We start from the raw sequence: 24,166 nt of genomic DNA, 5'->3' as shown, positions 1-24,166 counted from the left end.
GTGACTGACAGTCACCTCTACTGGCAAACGATGCAATTACTACAAAACAATGTTCCAAGAGTCTCTGACAGGATCAAAGTCTCTTCTGGATGTCAGTAAAAGTCAAGATTTGCATGTAGGAAGACAAGCAGCCGTGAGATTTGTTGTGCCATCTCACTCTGCCTTTTGGGAAAAAGTTTTTAATTGTTACATCTAATTGTCTTCTCAGCTGAAAGCAACATGTAAACAGGTTATGTCTAATTCAAAACAGAAAATGCCAATTCCATGATAATACCCCCTCAGATTTTTGTATGCCAGGCATTAAGGGATTTGATTGCTTCAAACCTTTTGAAATGCAATGAGACATTTCAGTCAAAACGCAAAGAAAACGCCTCAAATCATGATGATGAAAGCTGTTCTAAAACTTCAAAAATATCCAAGATAAGGAAAACAAACTGAGTTAATACTTACAAGCAAAATGTCTTCATGGTGAAGAAGGTTATGAGAGAAATACACCTTCAGGTAAATCCAGACCCCCTGTACTGCCTCCTGCAGCAGAACACGACGTGTTCTTGCCCTGCATTGGGACTGCCCTCTTATAGTCCTGGTATAAACACCTGAAACATGACCCACAAGGAAATTCCTGTTCCTGCATGGGAAGTAACTAAAGACTGCTCTGGAAAGGGGAAATCCACAAGATTAATATTCACTTAGAAGCAATGAAAAATATGCACATTTGACGCAGTGGTAAATGTCTCCCACACAGAAGAAAAGCCTGGAGACAGCCTGGTTTTGTTGGTTCAGCTTTCTCAACAGTCCCTTCATTTCCCAGGCTGTTTCTAAAGCACAATATCCACCCATGGCTGCAATACAAAGCAGCAGTAAGAACCCTAAAAGATCATAAAAGTACCCTAAGTTGAAGCCAATTTCAGATTTAAACAGCATTTAGTTGAACATACAATGGTGGAGCAGGATTTCCTATGCTGCCTATGTCATGACAAAGTAATTTCAGTGTTAATCTTGGCTGAAAGTGAATTTTTGGGATTCTCTCCAGAAACATTCAGTGTATCAATAATGGAAGTGGATTTACACACTAAACCAACTGGCTAATCCTGCAGATGGCAAGGGAATTGCTTTCCAATAGAAAATAGTTGTAAATTTGATCAGAGAAAAAAGCTAAAACACCCTGCAGCTTTTAAATCACTACTCAGCAATCTGGTTCTGCTGGAGTGAAAGGGTCAAGGTCATCTTGCAGAGATCCTGGTCCTGACTCAAGGACTTCTGTCTTTCACTTCTTCTCTAAGATAATCTTTCCATGTTCCTTTCCTCTCTGGCAGTGTATTCAGGTATTTTATGCTGATCTTTCTGTATCTCACATATTGGAACTGGCCTGAAGTTCTGGAGACAGGACAGTATTGTTCACAGAAATTAAAAAACAGGCTAGATAAATAAACACTAATGAACTAAAATAAATAAACTAGCAAATAAACACTAATGAACTACAAAGACATGAAAGAGCCTCTAGAGAACTAACAAATACTGAAATGTTGGCTGGCCATGGTTCCAGAAAATAGGTTAAGATGGAGCTTTTTTTGGCAGAAGCAGCAGGGAGAACACTGCTACAGCACTGCACAATTTACTGTACAAAGGGCAAGATGAAGCAGTGGTGGAACATGGGATTTCCAATAAAATCCTTCCAGTAACTTTGGGTTACTCCAAAAGAGGATGTGGCCTGTCCAATCCAAGTCACCCAATGCCAAATTGCTTTTCTAATCTGCCTTTCCCCTGACACTGTAAACCTCCTCCTGAAAAGATGACAGAGACCACCTGCACTCTTCAAAGAGAAAGGGACTGGGATATATCTTGGTTGGTTTTTACCAGATGGAGTGACAAACATCAGATATGCAAAAGAAATTTAAGAAAAAAGGTCTTTATTGATGTAATGCTCAATATTTCCATAAATCATCATTTATTTAATTCAAACAACTGTAAATTTGACTTATGAAAAAAATAGATGTCTCACTATGTCACAGTATTTGTAAGAAAATAAACTTAACAATTTGCTAACTTGGTTTTATTTTCTCAGAAGATTGCAAAGAGCATAGAGTACATTAACTGGGAAAAGGGTAAACAACTAATTCTTCATCAGTTTAACCAAATCATTAAACTTACTTTTTTTGACCTAGCTACCAACTAAAGGAAATATAAAAAGTAGAAATATAAAGATCACCAACAAAACTCTAAAACACAAAATCAAGATCGTACAGTAACTAAGAAGGCACTTCTGGTTTTGATTCAAGTAACCATTTCCAGTTTTGGCAAAACTCCTCACAACTAGAAGTTAAATCTAAACATACATTTGTCATTGGAACATACAATTCTACCTTTTCAACATTAATTTTTAATGTTTTAAAGCCTTGTCATTAACTTTTGAATCAACAAGCAGACATTTTTATTTCTGCAAGCAGAAGAACTGCAATATCACTGTTTCAGGTTGTTCTCTCAGTCAATTGTCATTTGCAAGGCAAAATATCTTTACAAAGGCACTTTAATGTGGTTCCATCCAAGTAAAATTTGCCAATCTTTTACAGAGATTTTAATTTTGATTGTTCTATTTGTTACATTTCTATACTGTTCAGGCAAATAAAAAATATTGATTTTTTTATACATTCATCTTATTCTAGAATGATGACTAAGTAAACTGACTTCCAGATTGAGCACAGAGCAACCATTAGCCTTCATGAATAATGCTCATTAAAGGAAAATTAATATATTAGACTAAGAAAGACCCTTTTAAATAGCTATAAACTGTTTTATTACTAGACATACCCATAATATGATGGTCTTTGGAAATTTCCAAGGAGGTTATGGTTCCATGAGCCAGCAGTAAACGAGAAGGAGTATCAAGATTTTTTTTTGTTTTTATTCTTAATGTACAATCTGCTTTCTGGGAAAAAGCTTTATGGGTCAGGTAGCTCACTCATAACATCTTCAGGAGCCATAAATCATGACAGCTACACCAAGAGAAACCAAGACACAATAATTAGTGGTAGCTGTCAGGCTGGCCCACAGCTGCTTTAAAATGTTGCATACTGTCCATCCATCAGACACCCCATCCTGTACAACATAAAAAAATCTCGTGTTCCCACATTCCTGCTATTAAAAATGTGTTACTCCTGTCCACACCCACATCTCCACCCCAAAGCACAGCCTGGGCTTTCAGCAGGTGCTGCAGCAAGGTGCCCTGTCAGAAGTAGAGCTCCTTGGTGAGCATGGAGACCACGCAGGGGATCTGCTTCTTCTCGCTGAAGCGCGGATCGTCCGACTGCGACTCGAAGTTGGTGGCCACCACGTAGTTGACCCGAGTGAGGATCTGCATGATCTCCAGCTGCTTCCCATGCTCGTTCAGCACAGAGCACAAAGACTGCACAAACCAGGAGCCTCTGCCAGGATTCCTCCAGGAGTAATAACCTGACAGGAAAGACGAGGGAGAAAATACAGGGAGTTGGTTTTGCTCTTTTGTGTGGAAGATTCTGGGCAAAGATTGGCAATGCTCACGCTGAAACCTGAACTCTTAACTGCTGTGTTACACATCCTGCTTCATTAAAGCTGAGAATAATGCACATTAACTCTCCAAACCTCACACTGCTTAAGTGCCATTCTACATTTTGGCATTAGGGAATCTGCAGGAAGTAAAATTAGAGGTTTCCTTTCTGAGAATAAGTATTGTGCTGTAACTATTCCTCCTCCTGCCTTCATCACACCAGGACATGGAAGGGCAGGATTCCCAGAACACAGGGAATCCTTTGGCCTTTGCTATCTGTAATTTCCCTTTTCCTCTGCAGCCAGTGTAGAAGGGGTGGATACCCAATGTACACCGAGACTTTGTGTTTTATCCATCAGTGCACAATGCATCATCGGGGGGGGTCCAGCTCCAATCCAGTCAGTATGGATGGTGAGTTTTCAGGCTTCCAACCCCATCTTGACCTTCTTTTCCTTACCTGGCACAGTGGAATAAGCAAACAGAAAATCTGCTTCTACTGGGATTTTGTATCTTGGGTTGGCATCTGTCTCCAGGGTGTCATTGGCAGGTCCAGAGTCAGTTTGTATGCCTTCATCAAATTCAGAGCCTCTGCAGGCCTGAAAGCAGAGAATATAAATAGCATGTTTCCAGTAAGCAGAAACAATTAGTATTCATCAAAGTTTTTTATTGGATTCAGTTCAAGCAGCACTTTGAATATATTAAAAGCAGAGATGCAATTTGGGGGATATCTAATTGTTCAGTGACAAAGTTACAGCTTACCCTTTGAAAAATATACATCCTGTAAGTAGAGGGAGGCAAAGGTGTTGAGGCTGTGCATCTCAGCTGTCTGTCAACAAGTGCCACATAAGCACTGGCTTATTCTAACCATGATTAATTTTACCAGTCTAGAGTCATTCTCAGCACCCAGTTATTATAAAATGCTGTGTGCAGTGTGACTTCTGGACAATTTCTTGACAGTGGACTCTGCAGGTGGAGACTCTACATTGTGGACAATGTGGTCTAGTGTTTGACCACCCACTACAAGTATATTGTGTTTTTAATACTTTTCCATTTATCTCTTTGATTCTTAATTTTCTCTAAATCATGGGTTTAGCTAAAGGGCACACTGGGACAATGGTCCTGGTGGGTAATTTTCAGCACTTGATCAGCAGCTCTGACTGACAGCTCTTGCAAAAGAACAAGTCTGACTGGCTTATATAAGATGGCTGATTGCCTTTATTAAGATAATTTTAAAGTCTATAAAGTAAACATTTCAAAAGTGTAATTAGAAGAAACATCATTTTAGTAGTATGAAGAGTCTAAAAAAGCTTTCACTTGGAGGATGAGGATTAATTGATGGGATAGCCTAGGGAAAACCATATCTGCTGCAACTCTTGTATGTAAATAATACTATGTACTATGTAAAAAAAAAGAGAATTCAGACCCATGATATGTCAGTTAATGCTGTTTGAAACAGCTGTCTTTAAAAGTTTAACTAATGCAATTAATACATTAACTAATAATTGTCTTAACTAGTACAATTAATTACATGTTCACTTTAAAATCCAATATAAACTTTTAGGCTACTGAGGGAAAGAAAAGTGCTTCTTTAAGCAGTAATTTGTAGAGGCAGCCTTAATTCAGAGACCTGGACAGTATTATTCCCATTGAAAATCATGCACTGTCCTTAGATCTGCACAAAAGTGAGTTTGTCTTTCTGCTTTGAAGCCCACATATTACCAAGAAAAACCATGTAGAAAATTACAATGATAACATTTTTTACACCTGCGAGTCTCATATATAAATTATCTTTTAAAAACAAACAATAATTTGACCCATAGACAGCTTCTCTCAACACATTTTTTTCACAAACCTCCAGCAACATCCAGTAAGTCAAGGTACAGGGTTTTTCTAGGGCAGATAACCAACAGAGCATGTTTTCCCTGCTGCAGCAGTAGGACACTGTATTTACCTTAGGGCTATTACCTGAATGAAAAACAGTTTGGGTTTGCCTATAAGGCTTTTGCACTTGTCTCCTCTGAACAGTGCAGTCAGACTCTTGATAGCCATGGGTCCATCTGTGCCATAGATGAGCCCCTCTTCCCCATGGCTGAGGAGGATACAGGCAAAGCAGGCAGCATCACTGTGGTTCTCCTCAGCAGCTGCAAGGCAAACACTTCTGAGTCAAAAGGAAGACACATTTTAAATGTGAATTATATTTAGCAAGCACATTTTTCTGAGGCTAAATCAACACTGGGCATGAGAAGGAGTGGATCACCTTTTACAATGTGGTGAGTACCTGGAGTACAGGGATGCATCCTTCACTGGACTCTGAGTTTAGCCCCCTGGAATCAACACCTGAACTCCTTATCTAACAGGAAGGCTCTTCACCTAGTACACAGGACAAGTGCTTCACAAGAACAGCATGCATTTCTGCTGGGGGATGAGGTGGGAAATTAAGCCCAGTCCATTCAGAAAAAAAATCCTTTAATACATAAAACTGTATGTGTGGGGCCTAAGCAATCTGCTCTACTTTAACCTGCAGTGAGCAGGAAGTAGAATCAGTGACTTCCAAGGGTCTGTTCCCCCCCAAATTATTCTGTGATTCTGAATTTCTACCTTTCTTCAGTAATTTTTCCATATCATCACGGCTTCGGTCATGGTGGATATCAACCTCAAAGCCCAAGTTCTTAAAGCTCTTTGCAAGATCTCCAGCATCTTTGTCGGTGCCATTGCGTGTGCCCATTCCTGCCAGAAAACAAGGAACATGGTTGAATGCACATTACACAACTCAAAGTGATTCACGTGTTCAAAGGCAAATGTTTAAGTTTATCATTGATAAAATTAAACAATGTCTCAGTGACATGTTTTTAAAACAATCCTCTAGCAGCATTGAGAACAAATAGTGAGATTTTAAAAATAAGGCAATGTTCAGTGTTAACCCATATCTTATCCTGAAAAATGCTGGCTTGCCCCCAGCACCTTGCAACACAGGAGCTCTAAGGATGATCCAGCTCCTTTTGGTTATGCAGTACAACACAAAGCACCCCACTGAAAACCTGCTGAAAAGTGTCCCTATTATACCCAGTAAAAGGAACTGATACAGAATCTTTGGGGAAAACAACTTACTGTGTTTGCCAAGTGTACAGGAAAAATCCTACAAACCTGATTATTGTCTACCTTGAAGCCTCATGTGCTCTGGAAAGGTAAATGCAGGAGTGTGAACAGAGCACACCTACAGCTATTAGCTTTTGTAGCTCATGGCTGCAGCTCAGGGACAGCGAATTTATAACATGGGTTGCAGATGCCAAAGTTCAAATTTTAACAACATAGTTTTAAACTCTGGAACAAAGGTTTAGTTTGAAAGTGGTACAGCAAGGAGACATGGTGTTGGAGACATACACTGAAAAGATGTTGAAAAGAGCCACTGTAGCATAAGTGTTAGATAATAGAAAAAGTTTCAGGAACAACTATTTATGAAAAAAGATAAAAACATTCATTACAATTCCATGTCCTAAAAAGAGAACATTTATTGATTAAAGAATGTATAAAAATTCTATGGTCTGTAATGAGTATCATCAAAGAAAGAACATTACCTGTTTTGTCTTCAAAATTTTTGTTGTTTATAATAATACATTTGCCAACTTTCTTGTAATCCATACTATACTGGAATGTGGGTGTAACAATTCGGTATTGATTACTGAGAGAGGGCTTTGGCTGCTCTTCTTCTCCATTCTTCCTTTTTCTAGGGGAACCAAATGAAATTATTGTTAGTGACCAGTCACATGCATGGCCTATTTACCGTAATCCAAACCACTCGTGCAGCCCTGCCCAACGTTTCTCCTTCTCCAATATTTGTTTTCTTCATTTACATTTTGGACTGAGGCATAAAGACCTCGTGATTTCCTGAAGTGATTATTGTGTGGATGGGTTCTGATGAGGTGAAACAACTCTGGAGTGAACTGCAGCCAACAGCAGGACACAGATCCTGACCCAGAGATAAAACAAATGGCCTGCACGACGTGAGGCTGGCAGCAACCTTTTGCAAACTGTTTCTGGACATATTTTACTTTTACTGTAAGTAATTAATATAAAAACAGACACATCTCCCTCAGCAGCCATTCCAGGAACATGAAGATATGCAGTTTACCCAACTGTGTGATTTGTCTACTGTACCACCATCATCCCCAAATTTTGTGCAGATTAAGACTAAGAAGTAGGTAGTTTCTACTGAAAAAGGTTATAGATGTGAATAAGTCATGTGTTAATTTGGTCTGCCAAACAGCAGTCTGAACCTATGCAAAGACCCAAGCACATTTCAATGTAATCACTGATACCTGAACTTACTCAAATAAAACCTAAGAAAAAACAAATCAAACTATTATAATAATGATATTAATGGGTTATATTAATAAATCTTGTCTGGTTTTATGACTGTGTACTGGTATTTTTGCCATGTACAGGAGTCTTACACTGGATTAGGGAGAGATGCCAAGGGATAGCACAGACATTACTCACAGATTTAATCTAAATAAAGTATGAATCCCACATCAGTTACAGCCAGCATGCACACCTGATGTACAAGCATGAGGAACTCAGCAGTACTTGCTTTTACAGGTGGACTTTTAGGTCCAAGCAGGTGGCTTCAGGTATGGTTAAGATTTCCTCAAGCAAAACTGAAGCCAGTAAGAGCCTATAAGGAGTCTGATTCAATCCCAGAATTATAAACAGCTTTGGAGCCCACTTAAAAACAGTGCTCAGGAAAGGGCAGAAGAAGTTATTGGCACCTCTCTTATTTGCTCCAGCATGCAGCTTCCAATAGTATTTAGTGCTGATGTCTGAGAGGAAAACATAAACTACTTTCACAGCACAAAGAACTGTACAATAAGCTTGGTTATAACATTAAATTTTTCCTATAAACTCAATTAATTTAAGTACTTTCACTATTCTCATCCTGACATCTTCCTAAAGAAATATTAATTTATTTGCTTCAATAATAACCTGTAGACATGAGATTGCTATGAATTGATTAAATGTTGTTTAGGTTTACCTGCCTGATTTAACAATGGTTGTCTTTTAGCTTAAAGTGTCCTCTATTTTATTACTAAAGGACAAGACCAATTGGAATCTATAATAAACCTTCTTTAAATGATTCATCATGTATAAATGCTACTGCAATTCAATTTCAAAACAGCTTCTTATCTTTGAGTGCTGCCACATTCTATTATAAAGGGCCAAATTAAATAGCTGCACCTGGCAGGCTTCCATTACACTCTTTTCACATGTGACCATCTTAATATCATGTCCTCTTTTAGACTTCCCTTAGAGACTGAAAAACAAGATACTGAACCGTATCTACTCGAGGATTATGTCTGGAAATACAGGGAGTTTTTCTGACAAATTGCAAGTATGGATATTATCCCTGCATATGCTTCTTGAGGGCTCTGGAAGCAATAATTAAATATGCCTTGCCTCAAGAAAAAGTCTTAACCAATTCTTCACTAATTCTTTTAAAGTGAAAAGCTGTATGATGCTGATATTACATTTGATTTTCGAAGCAAGTTTGGATTCTTGTTTTAACCTAAAATTCCTCCATCACCAGACAGTTCTTTGTGAAAGAGAGAAAAAGAAATTTCAGAACAACAAATAAACCACTCAGGTCCATGAAGAGGCATCTCCTCAGCCCACAGGTTCCATTTCTACAGATTTATCTGGCTTCAGTGATTTCCTGAAAAAGTCATTCAAACAACAGTGGCTGTTACAGACAACAGGATCTTTCCAAGGGGATTTCAGAAATGCACACATTTCTGTTTATGTCCAACCTATGAACACTCAGGGATGGACCCATTTGAGCAGTTACAAGTTTGCACTGTCTGCTCTTCTCAAATGCTGGAAGTGACCTAATCCAGCCCAGAAATGAGGCAGCCCCATCACCCCCCAAAAAGCCCCCCCGAGAACAGCAGCAAGGGTTACGTGGCACAGCAATGCAGCCACACAACTTCCCTGAAACCACCTCACTCCCAAGTGCAATAGCTTGCACTCATTCATGCAGAAATGCTCGTGAGCTTAAGGGATGTAATTCCTGCTGCTGGAATTCTCAGGAGCAGCCAGAAGTTCTGTGCCAGCCAATGGCAAAGGCCACAGACAAGCCCTGGCAGCTCAACTCCCCATTCCCTTCCACTGTGGTTTTACTCTCATGATTCCTCCCAAGCTGAACAGGTTAATGAGATCCCCAAAAACCCACAGCATGGTCACACCTATCACTTCCTTACTGGCAGACAATAAAATGTTCCAGAAATCTTTTGGCATCGGTCCCAGCTGAATAAATAAGGGAGCAAAGGCTGTGGGTTCCACTGAGCCTGGACCTGACAAGATTCAGGTTCCTGTGCCAACACAGCTCAGTATGGGAACTGGACTACACTGACAGTACAATGTCCAACATTTCAGACCTAACAAGCTAAATCAGACCTTGCAATGATAACTAATGAAGTTATCAATAAGTAATAATCAGGCCTTAAGGGAAATCTCCTCCTGTTCTTACAAAGATTTCTAATTACTGTATTCTCCAAAAGGGTTTCCACAAATTAGCTATATGCTGTTATAAAATGTTTTAAACTATGTGACCTCTGCTTTCTTTTTGCTTCTCTGACATCTAGTGTCTTTAATTTCCCTCTTTTGGGATTCAAACTTGCCTGGACTAAACAGAAAGTTGAATTTCATGACTGTTCACTCCTTCTTCAGGTCTTAATTACAGCTGTGCCATTATTCCTCACACCAATAACAGTCACTGATCCTTCCCTTTTACAAAAATATTCACCCCATTATTGCCATTCGTGTATTTCATGTTTTCTTCCTTTGGTCAAAAGTTCAGAAAAACTGAAACTGCACTCTGGCACTCTCACATAGCTTGCACATTTTCACCCTCACTGTGTCTCCAAATCCAGGCCTCAGCCTTGCCAACTGCATATTTGGGAATGTGATTTCATCAAGTCTAGACTCAGTCAGTATCAACCCTGAGAAAATCATTATTATCAACTTCTCACTTTTCAAATATAAAACTAAAGTTATCTATTCTATTTATCATTTTGTTACTGAACTTTGAAATAGTAGTTAAGTGTTTTATCAGCATGAGAGGCCAAAGTTCTGCCAAAATCAATGGAGATACCTCTCTTGCACAAACAGTGGACAAGATCATAGAAAGGATGCCACTTATCACAACAAACCTTCTTTTCTCTTATTCTTGGAATAAAATATTGTTTCAATATGGTTCAAGATTTAAGCATAAAAATATCACCAACAACATTTAACTATACCTGAAGATTATTTAGAAAAAATAAAGCAGTGTCTCTTAGCAGCTGTGATTGTGTCTCCTTTGACTTCCTTTCTACTGGCACCTTCCTCAGCCCCTGCTGCTGCCATATATCAGTGTGACACACCAACATATTGAGAATCCATGTGCAGGACAAAGGCTTCCTTGAGCATTGTCTTTATTCACCTAATATTCATCAACTCCTCTGCCTGGCTATTTAAGCGACCTTTTCCAGGGAGAGTTGTTCAAAATAAACTCTAAAAATGGTATTACAGAGGAATATCTGGGTTTTTAAAAAAGATACAGTCTCCTTCTCTCCCAGCAAAATCAGGGCCTTTTGTTGTACTGAAAAAGTAAGCAGATAAAAAAATTCTACAATTCTATACTATTTAATTTAAGGGAGCTGACATTCAGAGTTGGGTGGAAAAGGCCACACTAATTCCATTCACTTCTATTTGAAGTAAACCCACAAAAAGAAAGAACTGTGTCTTACTCTGCTCTATGCAGTTCAGTAAACTTTGCCTTTCCTTGATAAGGAATATCTCAAAACATTGAGAGTTTTACTCTGGATTCCTTCTTTTATACAATGTGCAATATAATTTTTGAATAACTGATAACGTGTTTCCAATAAAAAGAAAATCTGCCCTTGAAAACATGGTGTCTTTGCAAAACACATCACTTCAGGACACCTTCTGGAGTCCAAATGCTTTTCTGGCACTGGTGAATAGTTTTATTCTAGTTCCTGTCACATTCTCACATTCTGTTGAGTCTGGGCAGGATTAGAGCAGTGGACAGTACAAACATTCTCAGGTAATCCACTGACACCCACCAAATCTTTCATACACCTGAGTGTTGTGGGATGCAAGGTGTCTTAAGTTGCAATGCTTTTTAATCTATTACAAACCAGAGATGTTTCCCTTAGGACTTTTGACATTTGGGGACTCTATAGAGGCTTCATTGGAATAAGTTTCCCATTAAGTGCATGGGAAAATGCATTAGTTCTGAGGCCTCTAAAGAAACTTACCAGCCTATATTGCTGATTTATTTTTATGCACTTTGTGTAGCTGTGTTGCCCTCTCTGCCTAAAAACTCCCACTCTCCTTCCACTGCTGCATGCACAATATAAATTATGTTTGTGACTGCTGCTCATCACAAATGCTGTTTGCTCTCCTGGGGAAAAATCCTGGACTGGACTTATTTATTTAAAAAGGCAGTGAAAGGATAGGAGAAAACAATGAAAATGCAAATATAATTGTGTTTGAATTCACAAGGCATCACTAAGCTATGTGCAGTAAAACTGAGCGTGCTGGAGATCAATTTAGATTTATTCATTAGAAAAAACTGATCAGGAAACAGAATTTATAAACTACCCAAAGCAATGTTCAATATTTTGTTCTATGTTTCCTTAGCCTCAATGATTAGTGGTCTAAGGTGGGGTCCATAATTCATACTTTTGATGCTTTCTGATGATCATGCATTAGGATCTCCTAGTCCTACATAAACTTCTCTTCAAACTACCAGCTTTAATACTTTTATTCAGCTTTAATACCTTTATCCAGTCTAATTTCATGTATTTAATATACCTCTAATTACTGTACACTCTCCCCACTTTGAATTTTTTTTTATCTTGAACCCTGTGGGCAATATCAAGCAAAAACCACTTGTTAAACCTGACTAGAGCTTTTTAGATCTTGAGCTCTCTAAGCCACACTCCTTGATCTTTGTCAGATCTGCTTTGGTAGTGTCACAGAGATTTAGAACTGCATGCAAATAACATATTATCCTGTTGCCTTTTCCCATTAATACTGCATCAGGTTGGCAGAACAGCAGCATTTCTGGACAAGAACAATGTGTCACTACTTGAATTGTCTTTCATAAAAATGAATATTCCTTTACTGTTAAAAATCAGAAAGCATAAATTACATGGGATATACACTAAACCAAATACTAAAACTGTATTACAGTGAATTTGAAAGTGCAAACTCAGGCTTGCAAATTATTTGGATTGAGAGAACTGAAAGAAAAAGCTTAATAGCTGAAACAGAAGTCTGCTGAGGAAAAAGGGGCAGTGCTAAGTGTATAGGTGGAAGTTCAAGTAAGCATTGCATACTTTCAATTTCCCTATCAGCAAACATTGTCAAAGAACTGCTGACTTTCACAGATGAGCACCAACAAAATCATCAGTCTTTAGAAGGTTATTTTAAAATATATTCCGGATAGATGTCAAAAGAAAACTGAAAAAAAATTTGTAATATTAAACTCAGGATATTTTCCACACAATAGCAAATCTTCATTTAGCACAGAGAAAAAATGATCCTACAAAACTGCACACAGAAGTTTCCCAAAAAGCATTTAAACATTATTTCACCTACATTGCTTACCATGGCACACAGATGTCTTACACAAAAGGCATGAAAACTGACAGCTGCAATTTAGAATAGCAAACATAAACACAATACCACACACAAAAAAACAGTGTTCCTAGATTTCTGCTCCCTGTCAGGATCTTGTTTCATCTGTTAAAGAAAGTAAAAATTTCAGTGAAACATGCTAAGCTGATAATACTGGAGTCTGAAGTTCATATTTATTGATGATATAGGAAGTCTGTGCTGCCCTTGCCTATTTATATATTGCTTTGCTGAAATGTCTGAACTTTGAAAGTTTGGGAATGGGTGGAATAAAGGGGAATGGCCAGTGTGGCTCATGGAACACCACAGCCCCAAGGACTGCTCAGGCAATAAAATATTGACTGTAAATGCTCTCAAGAACGGGGCCATAGGAATTATTCAGCCTGCAGTATCTTTTTGAACTGCTCATTAGTTCATGACTTCTTAAGGGCATCTCTGGAATCAGACTGTCAGCTGACTAAACAAAGCCAGTTTGAAAGCCAACAGAGGCAAAGCCTTTCCTTTGAATTAACCTGAAGTTAGGAACCTACTAGGACAGTACCTCTTGTTCATCTGGAAACTCGTGTCACAGGCCCTTCAAATAATGGTAAACACAGTAATTTTGAACAGAAAATATTGCTGTAGCAGTATCAAAAGAAAGGAGTTAGGTAAACAATGTGATTATTTCCTTGAACTTATCAAGATAATACTAGAGCTGGGAATGACTTAGGCTATTATTAAAAAAATTCTTTCCAAGACTGGACTGAGTTCATTCATCCAAAAAAAAAAAAAAGTCATACTAAAAAAGTACTTCTATTCTTGATATGACACATGAAAGAGTACTATAACAGATTTCACAGAAAATTTGCAAAATAAACTGATTCAATTTACTTAAAGAAATCCTGGCATTTCCCTAAATTTCTTAATACCACATCCAAGAGTACAACACAGAATTAAATATATATATTAAGACCATATGCTAGCTATGCTCTGCCCAATTAACTTGATGAAAGGTATTAAACAAACCAAAATGAGTTGTGCTTCTGCTGTTGAGTAACTTTGGGAAAGTAACTCCCTATTTCTTGGTCTCAGTTCTTCCATCACAAAATGAAGTCTACACAAAAATATTTCACAAAGCAATTGCAGGTCACGTGGCTGTAGGGAGGGGAAGGGTAGTACAAATCCTGATGCCCCATGTCCCAAACAACTGAGCCCATCTCAGGGGCAATCCTGGGCCCTGTGCTCCAGCAAGGAGCTTGGACCAGATGAGCCACTGTGGTCCCTTCCAACCTGACCCACTCTGGGATTCTGTCCAGTAATAATTTTAAACTAGAACATTTCCCAAATTCATGTTTTGTCCATCTGTGCAATGGCTGTGTCTAGAGTGTGTGGGTTAGCTTCCTGACAGGTGCCTCCTGGAAAGAAAATGCATGGAACAAACCATCCTTACTGTAAAGTCATTGCTTACATTCTTATTTTAAATATCCACTATGAGGGTTTACAGTGGATCTCAGTCAAAAAAAAATTCCTAACTTTGCTTATTACCCATTAGTTTCCTTGAAGAGAGAACAATGCTATTGCCTGTATGACTATTTACCAGCAATTGAAACACTGAATACATTTTCAATACCTCATTCTAAGACATTTTTCAGACCCCAGGCTACTCTTGTAGCTTTTTTGTCCCATTTTAGCTTCAGATCTATCTCCAATTAGGAGAGAGAATCTTCCCTAAAAGCCTGTAAAACTGAGAAACTCCAGTTGTCCAAGACAACTCACAATAAAATACAAGGGTTGAGCTGTTTGAAAGAACAAGCCTCAGACTACAACTTCTGGCATACTCTGTAAATGTCTTTTGAAGTTCTGATAGTTCATCTAAATATGCCTTCCTGTCTTTTTAAGTACGTGTTAGTGATGGCCTTAACTAATTCAAATCAAAACCACAACTGCAATTTAATTTATTATACATAAATGAAGCAGACCAAGTGCATTGGGACTAAGCCAGCTGCACTTTGGACAAGAAGTTTCAACAGACAAATGTCTAATATTGTTCACATTTCACAACAGTTAAAGAAAGAAAAAACTAAAAGGAAAGAAACAGGTAGCAGTGCCCTAGTTTTGTGCACTTAATATTTTAGGGATCACTTACAACCCACATGACAATTTTGTGGTGTGATGCCTGCAAAACGGAGTTCCAAACTCTCAATCATCACTCTGTAATTGAGATTCAGCTTCCCAATTAGCTGCATGATATCTGCCATGCAGGCCTCACAATATTGTGCAACATAATAGCCAAAAAACATTCAAAAGGTAAATTTTTACAAATAAAGAATTTTGCTTGCTGAAAGGCTTTCTGCTCTTTTCTAGAAAACCTGCACATCCACACCTTCCACGGGTGTTCTGGAAACTGAAATCTTGCATGATCATACCCTAGGCACTACAATGTACACAGGGAACTGACAATTATATGCAAAAAAGAGATGAAAGTTCTTTTACCTTTCATAGGTAAAAAAAGATGAAAGTTCTATTACCTTTCATAGGTACTCAGAGAAATTAACAGGTACATTTGGATTGCTTGGAAAATGACTCAAAATAAAGCAAACCCTCCAAACACTAATGCTCAGAGAACTCTCTAGCAAGGATTAGCAATTGCAAAATGCCAGTGGAGGTAGGATTAGCTAAACTGAACTGTTTTAGGGTATAAACTCATGATTTTTCCAAACAGGCACCAGAGAAGGAAGGAGCTGATAACATTCTACAGTACCTTGGCTCATCATCAAACGGTACTCCACACTGCATCTGCAAACAGCTTCAGCCTGTCCTCAGGAGCAAGTCTGGTGTTCCCTGGCAATGCTGGGAGCCCACCATGCTGGGGTTGCACTGCAGAGAGAGCAGGATGCTCTGTGAGCTCAGGCCCAGCTGTGTCAGCGCTGGGTCGCGCTGGACTGTTCTGCTCTGTGGGGCCATTCAAAGCCCGAGCCATCACCCGGCCAGCTGAGCTCATGCAGCCCCAGCTACCTCTGCTGACCAGCAGAAAACACCCTCCCATCACTCATTCTACCTCTGCTCCTCTGGAAGAGCACAGGAAAATAGGTTTTGAGATGGAGGTGGGACAGCAGACTTCACCTGGTGATCTGTGCCTTCTGTCAAACCTGATCCATCCCTGCTGCAGTATTTACACAGTGAATGTTTCTAGAACAATAATGCAAATTAACATGCATAGTTTACAAAGTCTGTCTATACTTTAACTAATACAAGTTCCTCCACATTTACCCTCCAACAGGGTTTATTATAAATTTGGCTTAAATTTGTTTGGATTGCTCTGAAAGCTTAAATGTCACACTACAAAATAGCTGTCCTCCAAATTCTGTATGATCCAGCCCAGAGTTGGTTGTAATGAAGGAAATAAATTACTACACTAATTACAAAAAGTAATTAGCATACTTGACTGTGATTAGCTCATATACAGTTCCTGGATAACCCAGTGTTTGCTGTACTTCACATTAAAAAGGCTCCAAGGAGACTGGAAACAAATATTGACTGTGAATCAATGAGTTCTTGTAATACAGACGAAATACTATTTCAAGGTACTTGGGCTTTTCCTATGAGGTAAATGCAGTAAGCATCCAAGGGAAAGTACAAGCACTGGCCACAGTTTCCACCCATTGTTAAATACTCCTGCAGTGTTCTCCAGAAGCTGAGCTCCAGATCTAACAAAAATTGCTGTAACAAAACAACAACAAAGCCTCCAAAACACAGACACACACACATTCACATATACACAAAAAAACCTCACCAAACTCCCCAAACAAACACCAAAACAAACCAAAACCACCTCTGACTTTAAAAAGAGTAATAAAAATGAAACATCTCTGTTTTCTTTGTTACAATTTCTTAATTATCTTTGTAGGAAGTTTTCCAGACTCTTAATTACTTCTGAAATTTTATGTTTGGTGCTTTCAGGTGAACACAAACAATTGATATTTACCTTGTGCTAAGCAGAAAAAGCAAACTCCAAACAAAATTAAAATGATATTGTGACAGATTTTGGAGCTGTGAGAGTAGAAGGAAAGATCATCACCCATGTACAGGACAAACTAAGGCCCACAGGGACTTCCTTAGAGACATTAAGGAAACATGAGGCTGAAACAGGACGTCAGCTCAGACATTTGAGCTGCAGCCCAGAACATAACTTCAGATAATGATTCATCAGCTGTTAGTTGCTTTAAAGTAGCTTGCTATTTTTAGTCCATCTAAGGATAAAAGAGATACTTTTCTTAGCAATATTTATTTTGAAAGGCCTATTATATTCTGACACTGAAAAATGTGTAACAGAATGGACAACTCTGGAGAACATATGGATCTGCATCAGTGTGAAGCTGTTCTCCATAAAAGCTCTACCTGAAAAGCAGCTTCTTTTACAAATCAATATAAAATAAGCTGTTGGTAATCCCCATACAGGCATTTATGGGCTGGACTTGATGATCCTTGTGGGTCTCTTCCAATTCAGAATGAATGTGATGCTGTGAAAAGTGGATGGAAAATAGATCCCCAAAAGACAGAGGAACAACAGAAAAGCTTAACTGAAAGAAAGACAACTTTCTGAACCTGTTACAACTCCAGACCTGAGGTTCAGCCGAGGATGAATCTCAAAAATGAATATTTATTCTTTGAAGGACAAGGTTATTTATGTTGAGAAATATGGCTGTACTGAGACAAGGGTCATGAAGTTAAAACAGAAAGCCTTTGGTAACATCTTTGCTTCCTCACTTTGATGTCCTACAACCCAAATAAACACTGTACACATGAAAAGAAAAGGTATGAAACCCATGAATCTTTTTCATCTAAATACTAATTTACAAACCTGGTAGATATCTTAACTATGTAACGATCACAACCATTGAACTACAGAAGGTGAGATGCACACTGGCATTTCCAAGTCTCAAACTTTAAAGTGGTGTGACTTGACAGGAAAAAATATCTTACAGATATTTTGGATTTGCAGTGTTAAACAGCTAAAATATTCTTGGTGACTACATGCCCCACAAAAGGAATGAAATTTCTCAGTGGGGTTTTCTAACAATCCATTTATGTGTCTGCACTGAGGGCTTGTACACACTTTTATTTGTAACTAAGTATTTGTAAAGATTTTTGAATAGATATTTAAACTGTGTTTTCTGTTTCCAGATGAGAAGGGGAATATTGACAATAAAACAAGACAGTAGGGCTGGAGCAGATAAAAGTAACCAGATGACAAATGGTTCTATACAATTAAATTAGATTAAAACTGGTGCCTAGATACTGCTAAAAACAAAACTCTTCTGCACTGCTCCTTCAGTGAAACCCACAAACAGTCAGGATTTTTGACAGTGTAAATGCAAGTCTACCAAGCCTTGGGAATTTCTGGATGCAGCTTTAAAAAAACCCCAACTTTATTAGGATTAAGAGAAATCTTAGCTCTACTTAACACAGTGCAATTTTATTCCATTTCATGTTACATTAAATTTCCTGGATGCTAAAATGCATTTGCTGCTATCAAGCTCCCTAATGGAGGTCCCCAATAAAACACAAAAATACCAAATTAAGGTATTAAATCATTCTGTGGAGAAGCAAGACTATATTTAAATCCTTGAAAGTGTAAAAGGAGCACACATAGCATAGTAAAAAACCCCAAACTCGTACAGGAAAGATTCTATTAGTTAGCTAAAAAAATAAAACACACATTTGAAATCCTTAGCTGAATCTTTATTTAAAGATAAAAAAACTTTAAACTTGTTTTAACCTTTATTTTGGTGCACAGCCTTGCCAGAATGTGCAAGGCTGTACAACAGAAATGTGCCTGTGCACCATTTGCTTTCTGGAACAAAACTTTCTGCTCAACTGCAGCACAGCCCATTTTTTGCTCTTTTTGGAGTACACAAAATTAATCCCCTCCTGCCATCTAGTGGATAAATAAAAACCCACCTGGCACATTCAATACAAAATTTCTTCCAGCTCTTTTCCCCACTGGACAGTTTTTCTCACCAACGTTAGCACTTTTCCAGAGAAGGAAATATGTAGAAGATAATGCCCCTAAATTGTTGAGATGACAGAAGAATCTGCCCATCCTGGCTTGTTCTGAGCCTCGTGGCCTCCTTGGTACAGCAGCCCCACAGACTTCTCAGAGAGAAATATCTGTAGTGAGTAAGATTTTAATTTACTTCTAGTTGCTGCTGTGACAGGGCAGACCTCCAGTCACAGCCAGAGAGAGGCAAAGTGGAGCTGGGAAGCTACTGGAAACAGCTGGTCTTTCTGCACAGCTTTCAACTTGGCTTCTCTCTGCCCTGTTCTCACAAATTAAAATTAATGTGCTTATGCAACATCACAAGTTCCTTGTTTTCCTATTGAACTTATGTTAGGCCATAGGTCGTGAAATGCAGTGAAGAATTTCACTGAGAGAACTGCACAATGGTAAAGACTGGGTGGATAAAACAAATAAAAAGGGACAATAAAATCATAGTCACTCTAAAGCTTTCTGAACACCTTATTAAGATCTATTTCTTCATGCTGCCAAAATGAAGCTTTGCAATCAATCAGAGAGCCCCACTGGTCCAAGTACAAGTACATCTAGCCTGGTATCTGGTACTGACTGGGAATGAAGAAAGCAAGCGAAAGAAATTGGATACAGAATATATTCTCACAGAGATGTGACTTAGCAACATCTTCACCAAGGATGTTAACATCTGGGATTTACTTCCACACATACATCTAATCTCTTCTGAATTCACCTAAAGCCTTGACACCTGCATATCCCCTGACATCCTGCACTATGTTAAAATTACACCTTAACACTTGCGTTAAACCTACTGCATGAACTTTTCATCGCATGTCTCCAAAATTCCCTGCGAGGCACAAAGAGTGATCATTCTCTCTTCACTTTCTCCTTTAACACAACCATCATTTAGATCAGATCCCATTTTCTTTATCCTCCCACATTCCTCCCCTATCTTCCTTCAGAACAAAGACTTTTAGTTTCTGTAGGACAAATGCCTTAATTGTCCAGCACCTCATTCCTCTCTAAGAAATCACTACTTTCTTCAAGAAACTCTGTTGGATTTCTAAAAAGTATTTTTTCCTACAAAATCTAAGTTGAATTCTCACAATTACCTCATACTTAATCTTGTAATTTTTTACTTCTAAAGAAAAATGTTGCAAATTGTATCTTCAAGGAGCTCCCAAAAGATGAATGCCTAAAACTGATGATTTGCCAAATTACTTGAAAAATTTCTTATTGAAAAAGTCATAGAAATGCTGATTATTGCCTTTTCTTTGGCAATTATTAACTCTGAGTTGCATAATTTAGTAATAGTATTAGCATATCACCTCTTATAAAAAAGACCAAATCAAATATCAAAACACACATTTTATAAAGTTGAAAAGAAACCTTTGAAAAAAATATTTTACAAGATTTGGAAACAAATGTTACATTTTTTTATTTTTTTTAAATTAATAATACACATACACATCATGAAACATATTTGAGGAATGATAAAATATGACAGAGAAAATACAGTGATTTGCTTAACAGCACATCAAAAGTCTTCAAAGACTCTTCACTTGTCTCACAAATTTGTTTTCCCTATTAAACTCAGAATAAACAGCAAAATTAAAAGTACATTAGCCATGTACTCTCTGAATTACACTGCTCACTTTAATGTAAATTTCCAATATTAAAAAAATCAAAACCTCTCTGTAAATGCATTAGACTTTGCATCAAATATCTCTTGCAAAATCTCACTAAATCCAATGTGAAGCAGCCATTTGCTGACATTCAACAGTATTTCTAAACTTTGCATGTTCATTTTTCATCTTTTGCATTTCCAATCACATTTATCCGGTGTTTTCAGGAGTACAGAGGAGCAGTAAATAGCCCTTGCTTCCCACTGCTTTAATGAAAGCAAGCTTATGCTTCAGTGAGACTGCTATGCTTTAAAATGAAAGGCTTTTAATGTGTTCTGTGAGGGGTTACATCTCTAGACTTGGTGAGGCTTCTTTGTGCTACAACCTAGATGGCACATCCAGGCTTTAAAGTAACTTAGACAGTCAGCAGGGATTCCAGTGATGCTGGAGATTAGCTGAGCTGAGTGCAGTAAAATAGATAATTAATGGCATATTCAATTCCCAGCCCCACCAAAGGTCAGTGTTTAAGATGTGGGACTGTAATTGATGCTAAATGAACTTGGTGGTCTCTTAGCTGCCAAATAAAACTTATGGGAGATATTATAAGTTTCCCTATAGAGGATATTACAAAGAAATGCTTTAAGGTACAGACAAGACACATGAAATTCATACAACATAAACCATCTTTCCATCCAGACCATCAATAACATTGTGGACATGGCAAACTGAACACCAAATCAAGCCTTTTTATGTTTTTTTGTTTAAAGGGTACCATGGCAGCTGATACAACAACAAAAACAGGAACTTACCTTCCAAAAAGTGAGAACCTGCTGCTTCTGTCTGGCCTTGCATCAACTGCATCACACCCATTTTCATCATCTCCCTCTCCAGCAGGGAGATCACCATGCTGATCCTCTGACATCTACAAATGAAAGTACAAGAATGTAAGTGGTTCCTCAGTAAGCACTGACATTTTAGAAATACTTCTGTGAACCAGATTGTTTATGGTCTGGCTTACAGAAGATACATGTGAGGGTTTTAGTCAGTTTTATTGTACAATACTTCCTGAAGAGAGTGGCTAGAGATTTCTGGTCCTGAGTTGCTGTGGCATTGCACACGTTCAGCCATCTCTGTCTTCTTGTGTCAGTTACCAAAAGGAACTTGTCTGACATCACTCTCAAAAATGCAGATTACAGCAAAATCAAAATTTATTCTATGGTGAAAGATCACAGAATCATAGAATACAATCATAAAGTAGAAGCAGAATATTCTGAGTTGTAAGGGATTCCCTGGGATCATCAAAGTCCAACACCTGGCCTACACGGGGTAGTCCCAAGTACCCTGCCATGTGCCCAAGCGAGCTGTCCCCATCACACAAGTAATTCCCAGATATTTTCCCATGGTCTGGAAGGAAGCATGTTGGGATGAAAGCAAGGGCTCCTGCGTTTTCATTTGCATATACATAGTCAGACTGTAAGTGAAAGAGTCCTGTGCGTTTCCTACGGGTGGGTTTAATTTCATCACTAAGCACTGGGCAAACCCCAGCAGAACGATCCGCGCCAGCTCGGCGAGAGACGCGCGGGGCACACGCGGGACCTGCGCTCAGGGTGGGATGCACGGAAACCTCTGGTCTCTGCTTCCAGACTTTCATCAGGAAATTAGCACTGATTCCTGCGCCTTTCCCATAGTTAGGCAGATTAAATTTTCTTTTATCACCCATTTACTGAGAAGAGCACACGTTTAAATAGAAAACCACCCCGGACACTTGGCAGCAGCAGCAGCAGCTCAGAGCCCACCAGTGGCTCCATGGCTGCACAGCCCCACCAGGGAGAAGGGCACTGGCAGAGCTTTGGGCGCTCTCCCAGAGTAAGAGCAGCTCCCCAGGCCGGGTCTAGCCTCGGCTTTGGCAAACACACCCACACACCCACACAAAGAGCAAGCGGAGCGCGCAGGCCGCGGTGCCGGGGAGCGGCGCGGGACGCAGCGAGGAACGGGCACCGAGGGGGGAAAGCAGGGCAGGGGGCCGGGCAGCGGGCCCGGGGGCGCCAGGGGCAGGGGAAGGGCCGGGAAGGGCCCGGGGCTTGCCTTGGTGCAGGGTCCGGCCGCGCGGGAGCGAAAGCGAAACTTAAAGCAAGACTTAAAGCGAAAGAGGCAGGCGGTGCTCCCGGGGCGGCGCCGGGGCGGGGCGGCTCCCCTGGCGTGTCCCCATCCGTATCCCTGACCCTTGTCCCGTCCCCATCCCTGACCTTTGTTCCCATTCCCATCCCTGTCCCGTCCCCATCCCTGTCCCATCCCCATCTCTGACACTTGCTCCCGTTCCCATCCCTGACCCTTTTCCCATCCCCATCCCTGACCCTTGTCCCCATCCCTGTCCCTGTCCCTGTCCCTGTCCCGGTCCCCTTCTATTCCCCCGGCAGAGGGTCTCTGGCGCAGCCCCCGGGCCCTCCTCGCTCCCCAGGCAATGACAGCCACATCACAGCGAAACCGAAATTACCACTTTTTAATGGCTGTGCTCCGGCACACCCCCGCCAAAGAAGAGTCGAAAGTTTCATGGTGACACGAGGTTGTCTAGATCTAAGGAAATTTTCCCCCTTATATAAACTTCAGTGGCATTTCCTTATCCTCCCAATTATTGTGCGTGTTGCATCTCTGCTAATTACGGTATCCCACTGTGCAGCCCTAGCATCAGGCCCAGCGGTCCAGTACATGGACTGAAGATTGGCACAGTCTTGCTAATTACTCCTGGATGCAGGCTCCAATCCTGCAAAATCATACACCTACCCAGCGGTGCGTGGTGTTTAACATTCACTACCTGAAGAGATTTACATCAAAGAGACATTTTTCAGTGTAACTGCCTCCTAATTGGCACAAAACACAGGCATGGTAACAAACAGGCTTTTGCTCCCTGGCAGGTCAGTGCCTCCATGTGATGGAGGAGCTCTTGCCGTGTGCCTGCACGCTGCTGCTGGGACTGCTCCCTGCTCCCTGGGATTGTGCCTGTGGCTCCTGGCTGGATGCATAGCCAAAGTTTTCTCCTGAAAATCAAACTAACAGAATCCCGTGGTTCCTCTCAAGCCATCTGTTAGCTGCTTCTTTTCGAGAGAACAGCATCACTTCCAAATCCATAATGGATCACCATGGACAGCAGGGACACTGGAAATGTATAGATCATTATATAGAGGTCAAATGTATAGATGGAGAGGAGAGGAGAGGAGAGGAGAGGAGAGGAGAGGAGAGGAGAGGAGAGGAGAGGAGAGGCGATGAGGAGAGGAGAGGAGAGGAGAGGAGAGGAGAGGAGAGGAGAGGAGAGGA

The 24,166-nt window shown here is 39.7% G+C and overlaps 1 protein-coding gene across 1 annotated transcript; it reads right to left on the bottom strand.

The window, feature by feature from the left end:
* Positions 1-1,893: 1,893 nt before the first annotated feature.
* CASP7 (caspase 7) lies at positions 1,894-23,167 on the bottom strand. Its single transcript, XM_009087176.4, has 7 exons — positions 22,940-23,167; positions 21,664-21,776; positions 7,099-7,247; positions 6,122-6,250; positions 5,489-5,664; positions 3,981-4,119; positions 1,894-3,450 (listed from the first exon to the last, which is right to left on the bottom strand). The coding sequence occupies exons 1-7, from the start codon at positions 23,150-23,152 to the stop codon at positions 3,227-3,229; spliced, it is 1,143 nt and encodes a 380-aa protein (XP_009085424.2). The 5' UTR covers positions 23,153-23,167; the 3' UTR covers positions 1,894-3,226.
* Between the last annotated feature and the right edge of the window lie 999 nt (positions 23,168-24,166).

The sequence above is a fragment of the Serinus canaria genome, chromosome 6 (assembly GCF_022539315.1).
Source record: "Serinus canaria isolate serCan28SL12 chromosome 6, serCan2020, whole genome shotgun sequence".
NCBI classification, from domain to species: domain Eukaryota; kingdom Metazoa; phylum Chordata; class Aves; order Passeriformes; family Fringillidae; genus Serinus; species Serinus canaria.
The sequence above is the reverse complement of the archived record's forward strand: the minus strand, read 5'-3'. Positions and strand labels throughout refer to the sequence as shown.